Below are 10,330 nucleotides of genomic sequence, written 5' to 3' on the forward strand. Positions count from 1 at the left end.
ATGAAAAGTTTCCATTTTCCCAGCTGCCGAATCAACTGCTCTTCGGGAATCTGGTCCTTTTACTCCGATAAAGTGCATATTACCATGTAATCGGCTAGTGCATGGGCTTTAATGAACGTTCTCGGAATGTACTCCAAGTCATATTCGCCCAACTCGATTGACCAGGTGACCACTCTCCCTGAGGCTTCGGGTCTTGTCATAATTACCTGGGCTTTAATGAACATTCTCGGAATGTACTCCAAATCATATCCGCCCAGCTCGATTGACCAGGTGACCACTCTCCCTGAGGCTTCGGGTCTAGTCATAATTTTCTTGAGTGGCTGATCGGTCACTATCTGCACCGTTCTTCCTTGGAAGTAGTGTCACAATTTTTGGGTGGCCATGACCAACCCATATGTGAACTTCTCAACGTTGGGGGTACCTGGTTTCAGAATCCTTTAGCATATGAGACACAAAAAAAATTGGGTGTTGGTTGCCCTCATGTTCTCTCACCAACACCGCTCCCAAAGTTCGGTCTGATAAAATGAGATAGAGTTGCATCGTTTCTTTTGGATTCGGCCTCATCAGCAAAGGGGCCTTAGTCAGATAATACTTCACTTGCTCAAAAGCCTCTTAGCATTTGCCCCCCCACTCAAAAGCTTTCGAACCTTTTAACACAGCGAAGAAGGGAAATGCCTTTTCGACTGACATTGATATGAAGCACCGGAGTGCTGCCAGTCGTCCTATTAGCTTTTGAATGTCTCTAATGCTCTTCGGAGGCTCCATGTCTACAACTGCCTTTATCTTCTCTGGGTTGGATTCTATGCCCCGTTCACTTACCAGATAACCCGAGAACTTTCCACTAGCAACTCCGAACGTGCACTTGCTTGGGTTGATCTTCATATTATTCTTCCTCAAAGTTTCAAGACATTCTCGAAGATCTTCGACATGATCCCGAAAAGGTGATTTAACAATCATATTATCCACATAGCATTCCATGTTGAGGCCGATTTGTTCTTTAAAGACATTGTTCACCATACGTTGAAAGGTTGCCCACGTATTTCTAAGTCTGAACGGTATTTTGATGTAAGCGTAAGTTCCCTTCAGTGTAATAAAGGCTGTCTTCGGGATGTCTGCCATATTCACGGATATCTGATGGTATCCCGAAAAAGCGTCGAGGAAACTAAGAACTTGTTGACCGGTTGTGGCATCTATCAGCAGGTCAATGCTCGACAAGGGGTAGTGATCCTTCGGGAAGGCTTTGTTGAGGTCTGTGTAATCTACGCACATCCTCCATTTATTATTTGATTTCTTTACCACCACTTCATTGGCGAGCCAATCTGGAAACTCAATTTCCTCAATAAACTTGGCTTCTAATAATTTCTCAACTTTGGCTTCGATGACTTTCTGCCGTTCTACGGTAAATGTCCTTTTCTTCTGTCGGACGGGCTTAGCCTCGGGCTTCACATTAAGATAATGTTTGGACGTCTTCGGATCGAGCCCTGACATATCTTTGGGACCCCATGCGAAGTCGTTATAGTATTTTCTCATTACTGCGATAACCTTCTCTTTTAGGTCAGGTTCCATATTTTTACCTATACGGACCATCTTTCCGAAATACCCGGCGTATAGTTCAACCTCTTCCACTTCAGTCGTCGGCTCAGCGATGGGGCATGACAAGTCGGTCCCGAATTTCTCCAATTCAATGTTTAGCAATTATTTATTTCCACTTGGTTCGGCTTCCGAACGCTTTCTTTTCCCATTCGAATCACTCTCTTCATTCTCTTTGTCTATGTCAAGATCTTCAAGCATAATCATTCTTACTGTCTTCTGATCATCCCTCATTTCTCCTACTCTCTTTTCTGTGGGGAACTTCAACTTAGGTGAGGTATGGATTCCATAAATTGAAAGGCAGACAAGAATGATCGTCCAATGAGTGCGTTATACTGGATTTCCACTCTCACAATGTAGAATTTGACCTATTTTTCAACAATATAGGGCATTTTACCAACAAGAACAGGTAGAGTGATTGTACCTTTACAACGTATGTGGTGTCCGTCGAAGGCTTCGAGCGGTGCCTCCTAACACGGCTCCATTTCTTGTCCTGCCAAGTTCATCTTGGTGTATGTCCGATGGAATAGCATGTTTATCGAGCTGCCTCCATCTACTATCACCTATCATATCTTGTTCTCTCCAATTATGGGGTTGATAACCAATGGAGCCTCGTAAGGTAGTATGACATCCTCATAGTCCTCTTCGATAAATGAGAGGGGCACGGCCTGTCTGGCAGGGCTGAACTGAAATAAATTGTAGACTTGTCGAGCATATCTCTTTCTGGCATTCTTGTTATCCAGACCAAGGGCACTGCCTCCCAAAATGGTCTTCACTTCTACCCAATACCTTTCTTTAGGCCTCAGATTTCTTGTATCATCCTTTTCCAGTTTGTCCCTTAGGTCTCTCACAAATTCCTTTAGTACTCCCGCTTTAATCATCTTCTCTATCAATTTCTTCAAATGGAAACATTCATCGGTGTTATGTCCCTTGTCTTGATGGTAGTCTCAGTACTTGTTTGCAATCTTCTTATGATCGACCATTTTTAATTTTGGCGGGGCGAACGAAGCCTGGGTTGCCTTTGATCTCATGGAGAATCTTTGAGATCGGCTCATTAAGGGGTATGAACGCAGTCGAATCTCTATCTCTTGGCCTTTATAGGCCCTTTTCAGTCTGCTTTTTCCCATCATTCTGACGATCATCCCTTCGGTCGCTGTTGGACCCTCGGGAATAGTCATAACGTCCGGATTGCCTGTTTCGATCCTCTCTTCGGCGTTCTCTATACCCCTCCAGAATCTCCATCTTTCTTCAGATATTCTGACCCCTCACATATATATCAGTAAGGGACTTATAAGGATAATCATAAAGTGAGGACATGAGCTTCTTATATTTGGTCAGATCCAGTCCGGTAGTCAAGTATCCCATAGCTTTGGTTTTATTTAAATTGGTGACCATTCCTGCTTCCTCTTTGAACCTGGTTAGGTAGTCACCCAGGGACTCATTCACCCTCTGTCGACAGTGCATAAGAGTCTCAGTTTCCTTCTCTCTTCGGCACAGATGTGAGTAGTGCCTTATGAACTTTCCCTTCAGCTGTTCATAGGAGTGAATCGATCATGGCCGAAGTGACTTGTACCACATCGATGCAGCCCCTTTCAAGTACGTTTTGAATATTTTACACAGCATTGTCTGGCTGTGACCCATGCCTATCATTAATAGTTCATATTTTTCACAATGGTCTTTGGGATCTCCCCTCCCATTGAATTATGTCATCTTCGGAAACTGTTTCTCTTCTCCTGGGGGCGGCCGATACGCCTCAATCTCCTAGGTAACGACTGGCTCTTTGTTGAACCTTATGTCCCCAAACATGGCCTTTTCTAGCCTGGATAGCCTAGTGTCGGACACGTCATCTTCTTTCTCCCTATCGGAGTCTGATGTCAAAACGACCTTCATTTTCCTTCTTCTTTGGTGTGAGTCGGAGTCTGTGGACTCATCTTCCTCAACGTAAACTCGCTTCTCCTTTGGAGAACAATTCATTCCTTCGGTTTCCTCAAGTGATGCCCTAAGCGATGTCTCCTCCAGTTCCAATTCTTCCCTTCTCAGCTTGATGGCCTTAAGTTTCAGCGCGTCGGCTTCCCTTTTCCTAGCCTTCGCGTGTTCATCCTCCTCAGCCTCTTTCGATTTTCCCTTCTCCTTGGCCATTCAATCAGCACTCGGCTTCCTCAACATGGCCTGTTCCTTAGGAGTTGGGATTATTGCAGCCTCCTCACCATAATCCTTCTCCAAATTCCGAGGGGTGATAACCGATTGCAAGGTATGGTTAGGTTTGGGATCAGTGAATCCCCGAGGCTCATATTTGTCGTTACCATTAGTCATTGTCTCAGATCTCAGTACTTAATCCCGTAATCCCACATATGGCGCCAAATTTTATAACCTAATTTCTATCGAGCTCTTCCTCGTCCGGAGAAGTAAACTTCGGCCTGCAAAGAGAAGAATGCGAGGGATGATTCCCCTGGTTCACCTCCGGTGTGAGAATAGTTAATCGGTTTTAAGTATTGGTAATTTAGAATACGAGAGAATACTGATGTCTGTGTATGTTTTGGGACGTAGTTCGTCCAGTGTATATAACATGTATCAACGTTCTCTTTCGGAGTTGTCAGTCAGTTGCGTTAAAGAAGGAATATGGACGTTATGGAGAACATACCACGTCTTAGTCCGATCGGGCCAACCCATCTTCTCTTTAATCTATCAAGTACTTTTCAGGCCAAAAAAAGGCCTCAATCTTCATCGGCCCAAACCGAATTAATGGGCTGAAAGAGATGGGCTTTCAACAACTAGTACTACAATAACATAACAACCACATGAGACATTTCATATCACTGCAACACACGGACAACTAAAACCAATCTCCAGTATAAATTAAACATGTATACTAAATACAAATTAAAGTGATGGATACACATACAAAATACATGAATATTATTATTAATTTATAAAGAATCAATTAATAAAAGTTTTCAAATTCGAAATGTTTACCCTTAGTGGTTGTAGTAGCAATAGCAACAACACTAGAATTGGCCGTTGCAACAACACCAGAACCGGAGGCATGTGGGCCAACATTAGTGACCGTATTTGCACCACCAAGAGTAGTACGGTGCACACTTTTCGTAGCAACACCAGGACTTGTTGTATCAACAACATCGATACTGGAGGCCTGTACACCAGCATTAGTGACCAGATGTGCACCGCCAAGAGTAGTATTGTGTGTGTGGTGTCTGTTTTTGCTAAAAAAACTTCCTGAACCCTGAAAGAGAGAGAACCTTTTAGACACCTAGAGAGAGAAGAGAAAGATTTTGAGAGAGAGAGAGAGAAAAGAAATTGGGAGAGATGTGAGAAGGGGTTTTTGCAGTGAGTTAAATCGTGGATTTATCATCACCAACACTCACCGTCTTCCTCATTCAAATCTGTTGGTTATACTTGTTGTGTTTGTTATGAAAACTGAGAGAAAACAAAAGATGTTCTATCAAATAGTGTAGTTTTATTAGAACTGCAGAAGAGATATTTAAACTGAGTACACGGAGAAAGCAAGCTACAAACTAGGGAAATAACTAAACTCCTAACAAGTCTCCACTACTGAACATTATTCTTCTAATCTCCTAAAAGCAAGCAACTATCCTAAAAGTAAGCAACTACTTCACACCTGTAGACTGAATCTAAACGCATAAAAACAAAAAATAGCAAAACAAAATAAATACAAGTTTAGATTAAAAAACCAACAAAATTCCCCCGTAATCTAAACTTGTTCAGCCAGCTTTTTGACACCAAGAAATTTACGCATTTTCTCGAACTTGATCACTGGAAGTGCTTTAATTAATATATCAGCTCGTTGCTTGTCTGTACTAACAAGCTTGACAATGATTTCACCTTTCTCAACACATTCACGGATAAAATGATAACGAATGTCTATATACTTACTACGTCCGTGAAACACCGGATTTTTCGCCAAGTCAATTACAGATTTGTTGTCAATATATAATACCATTGGACCCGTGTTCTCTCCAGTTATCTGAGTAAGAAGTTTTCGCAACCAAATAGCTTGGCAAGCTACAGCAGTGGCGGCCATAAACTCGGCCTCACAAGAAGATAATGCAACACATCTTTGTTTTTGAGAAACCCTGGTTAGCAGACTTTCATTCAAATAAAAAACCATTCCCCCTGTACTTTTCCGATCTTCATTTTGTCCTGCTAAGTTACTATCTGAATATTCAGTCACCACATTATTCCCACTATTCTTAGTGTAAACTAGACCAAAATTTATAGTACCCCTGATGTAACGTAAAATCCTTTTAGCAGCTTCAAGATGTACTGATGTAGGCTTCTCCATGAACCTGCTTATTATTCCCACAGAGAACGCGATATCTGGTCTTGTATGAACCAGGTATCTTAACCCCCAACTAAGCTCTTGAATTGAGTTGTGTCTACAGGCTGACCAACCTCGTCTTTGCCAATGCTTTCCTTTGGGTTCATAAGATATTTGACAGGATTTCAATCGCCTAGTCCAGCTTTCTCTAGTATTTTTCTAGCATACGCCGTTTGTCTAATCTCAATACACCCAACACTCTACTTTACCTCCATTCTCAAGTAGTATGAGAGCTTTCCGAGATCTCCCATCTCAAATCTTCTATTTATTTGCTCCTTAAACTTGTTGATAACAGTAACACTTGTACCTGTTATGAGTAAATCATCGACGTAAACTCTAATAATAAGAATTTCTCCTTCAGCTTTGTTTGTGTAAGTGTGCTCGTGAGGACATCTTTCAAACCCCAGTTCTTCAAGGCATTTATTTAACTTCTCGTACCAGGCTCGGGGTGCCTGCCATAAGCCATATAGGTACCACTGCATCCCAGACGCCATGGGCCTGCATATATACCTTCAAATTGAGAGCCCATGCTGTATAACTACCTCTCGTCAACATGGGGTAATTCAAACTAACCGCACCGTCTTTATTTTTCCCTGGTTCCATTGTCGACACTGCTTTTGGCATGTACTTGGGCATCAACTATTTGAACCAAGTGCTCTGATACCAGATTGTTGGTTATACTTGTTGTATTTGTTATGAAAACTGAGAGAAAACAAAAGATGTGCTATCAAATAGCGTAATTTTATTAAAACTGCAGAAGAGATATTTAAACTGAGTACACAGAGAAAGCAAGCTACAAAATAGGGAAATAACTAAACTCCTAACAAGTCTCCACTACTGAACATTATTCTTCTAATTTCCTAAAAGCAAGCAACTATCCCAAAAGTAAGCAACTACTTCACACCTATAGACTGAGTCTAAACGCATGAAAACAAAAAATAGCAAAACAAATAAATACAAGTTTAGATTAAAAGAACCAACAAAATCTTCATCATCTTCACAAAAATCAACATCACTACTACTATATATCTAACATTAAACTCCATAGCTCCTCACAATTTTTTAGCAAATTCAACTACCGACACACCACCATACTCAGAACCGGAGCTCTGGCACCAGATTTCTTATAGCTCCTGATACAATTTTCTATCCTAGTTCAACAAAGAGAGAGAAAGACTAACTGGAGGAGAGAGCTTTGAAACATAATTTTGAAAATATGTCTGGATGTTGAGTGTGTGAGAATGTTGTTTGTGAAGAGTTCAATGTGGTTGGTATGTATAAGGAATATAATATTATAAGGCGAAGAAGTGGTTGAGAACTTTATTTCAAGGAAGGTTGATATATATGTTGGTACATTAAAATGTCTACCTTAACGGACAATGGAGGTTATTAGACGATTACTGGTTAATTATTTTTATTGAAAGATTCCTAAATTCGTGTTATTATTATCATTAGAGGAAAATGAAAAATAGGTCAGGTATATTGGGCCTGAGATATCTTAGAAAAATTAACTAATAACTTAGAAAGAATTAATAAATAAATAAGAAAATAAAAACGAACTTTAAACGAATTAAAGGAATGAAAAAAATTTGGTTTTAAGATATAAAAACGGGGATGGGTTGTATTAGACTTAGCAGATGTACCCCATTAATTATTTGAAGGCTTTAATTGCAAAAAAAAATGACTTATTAAATTTAACTTAATTTTACATGCTACGATGGCTAAAAATGGCTTAAATATATTTTGGGCCCGTTTAGAAATATCTTAAAAAGAAATATAAATTTATCTGAACATAATTTTAAAATAAATAAGTACCACAAAAGCAATTATAAGATATAAATTATTCAAGTGTCTGAATTATCTTACTTATCGTTTGTTTATTAAATTATGAATTATAATTAGTAAAAATGATGAACTTACACTTGGTCCGTTTAGAATTTTCAAATGCATATATTATTACAGACAAGAGTATTCTCATATTTGCATATGTATATGTCTCTATTTAAATCCGTATATGAAAATATGAATTTATTATTGAAATATGCTAACTAAAATCCATTTTAATTTAGGCAGATTTGTTTAGAGACTTTGATTTGTTTTTAAGCATTTTTCAATTTATTTATCAACAAATTAAAATAGCTAATAATTTTTTGAGTTTGACCTAAACATAAATTAGCTTTTATTGAATAATTTATTTTTTTTTTTTTTCTGAAAAGTCATGAGTTGGGTTTCAATTCTTTTCTTTTCTTAACGGAGTAAGCAAGATCTTGGTCAGGTCAAAGATGATTTTTAGTAGGCAATCTTTTTATTGAAAAAAATTCTTATTTTTTGGAAATTAAACAAAGAAAGAAAGTAAATATTAAAGGTAGATTAGAGGTTTATTATGACACAAAAGATATATCAAAACACTGAATTTCTATTCAGTTATGTAAAACCAGAGAAAATAAGCATCAAACATCTTAAACCTTTTATTGATAACCAAGTACAATACATATACAAAACAAGGAAATGAAATGTCCTATAAAATAGGAACTACATAACAGACATCCTAGACCAAATCAAACACTAACAATGTGATAACGTTTATTCAAAACTTCTCGTATAAAATCTCCCGACCACGTCCACACGCATGGAACCAGACTTTGTTTAGCTACAGCAAACCAATCCAATATAAACTTAAATAGCTAAGCCCAAGTTTAGATTAAAATCCCAACAAACTCCCCCTCAATCTAAAATGTTCTAAACACAACTTCTAACACCAAGAAAACTCCTCATTCGCTCAAATCTGACTGCAGTCAGTGCTTTAGTAAGTGAGTCTGCCCTTTGTTCTTAAGTGTAAATATGCTTCACAACTATATCTCCATTTTCAATACATTCCCTTATGAAATGAAAACGAATGTCAATATGCTTACTCATGCCGTGGAATGAAGGATTTTTTGCTAAGTCGATAGCTGACTTACTGTTGTAAACAAAGTTATTGGTGGTATGTTGAGCCCGGTAATTTGAGACAACAGTTTCCTTAACCCACACTTCTTGACACGAGGCTGTCGTGGCTACCATAAACTCTTCTTTGCAAGAAGAGAGTTCCACACATTTTTGTTTTTGAGAATTCCAGGTTATCAGACTTCTGATGAGGGAAAATACCCGGCCTCTAGTACTTTTCATGTCCTCCATGTTCCCAGCCAAATCACTATCTGAATATCCAATCACTATATTATTATCTTCATTAGCAGCGTAGATCAACCCAAGATTCATTGTGCCCTTCAAATAACGTAATATACGTTTGGCTGCATTTTGATTCATAATTTTAGGTTTCTCCATAAATTCACTTACGATGACCGAGTATGCCAAATTAGGTCTAGTATGGACCAAGTATCGCAGTCCGCCAATCACAAGCATTGGAACTTTAGTTGGATTGGAATCCAACATACCTGCTTTGTTGAGATTTTTTTTAGTATATCTAGTCTGCTTTAACTTAATAAAACCATCGCCTTGTTTCACTTCAATGCTTATTTAATATGTGAGCTTGCCCAGATCATTCATGTTAAAATTTTTAGCCATTTACTCCTTGAACACCCTGATTGAATTGAGATCAGTACCCGTGTTATTCCCAAACAATCTAACAAAGAATTACATAAGGGAGGTTGAATGTAATTCCGTATTTTCGATTTTAAGAATTGTTCTATCTCAAATATATAACTGTGTTTGATTAAGCTAAAGTGTGGAATGAAATATTGAAGTAATCAAACACAAAGAAATTAAACACAAGTATTTAAAAACTTTTTGGTGGATTGAACTTTTCCACCAGAGATATATAAGATCGAGAACTTTGTGATACAAAGATTGTACACAGCTGCTTACAGTAGAATTACAAAAGAACCGAGAAATTCTTCACAGATACAGCTTTATCTATTTCTTGGTAAATTACTTACTTACTTGATTGTTTCTACTTGCTACCCTTGGTTTATATATTACCAAATTACATGATAAAAATACAAACTAATAAGATAAAAGTTTCTTAGTCTAATTACATGCTTCTTCATTTCTCTATCCAGCATCTTTGAATATCTTCAAGTTAGCAGGGAAATGGAAATGCTTCTTTCTTCTCTAAAACCTGTAAATAGGCTGCCACATTCTATTTGCATCTAATCAACCCATGTGACTGTCAAGTCACTATCAACTGTAATTTAAATTTGAACATCCGTTGAAACTTCATTGGATCATCCGTCAAATCTTAATTAGATCATCCGTTGAGTGTGACTTGGGTCATCCGTCGAAACCTTATAGAATCATCCGTTGAAAGTCTTCTATAGCAGTTAACTCTATTTCACTTATGCAAAATTACAAGGCATCTAATATTTATAATTAGCCAACCTATTTTGC

General features: G+C 38.3%; 1 protein-coding gene across 1 annotated transcript; it reads right to left on the reverse strand.

The window, feature by feature from the left end:
* Positions 1-8,776: 8,776 nt before the first annotated feature.
* LOC141701281 (secreted RxLR effector protein 161-like) lies at positions 8,777-9,376 on the reverse strand. The gene has a single exon (XM_074504964.1). The coding sequence runs from the start codon at positions 9,374-9,376 to the stop codon at positions 8,777-8,779; it is 600 nt and encodes a 199-aa protein (XP_074361065.1).
* Between the last annotated feature and the right edge of the window lie 954 nt (positions 9,377-10,330).

The sequence above is a fragment of the Apium graveolens genome, unplaced genomic scaffold, assembly GCF_009905375.1.
Source record: "Apium graveolens cultivar Ventura unplaced genomic scaffold, ASM990537v1 ctg3684, whole genome shotgun sequence".
Lineage (NCBI taxonomy): Eukaryota > Viridiplantae > Streptophyta > Magnoliopsida > Apiales > Apiaceae > Apium > Apium graveolens.

Coding starts and splice junctions, on each gene's coding strand:
- LOC141701281 (XM_074504964.1), bottom strand. CDS start 9,376: ATGTTGGATTCCAATCCAACTAAAGTTCCAATGCTTGTGATTGGCGGA.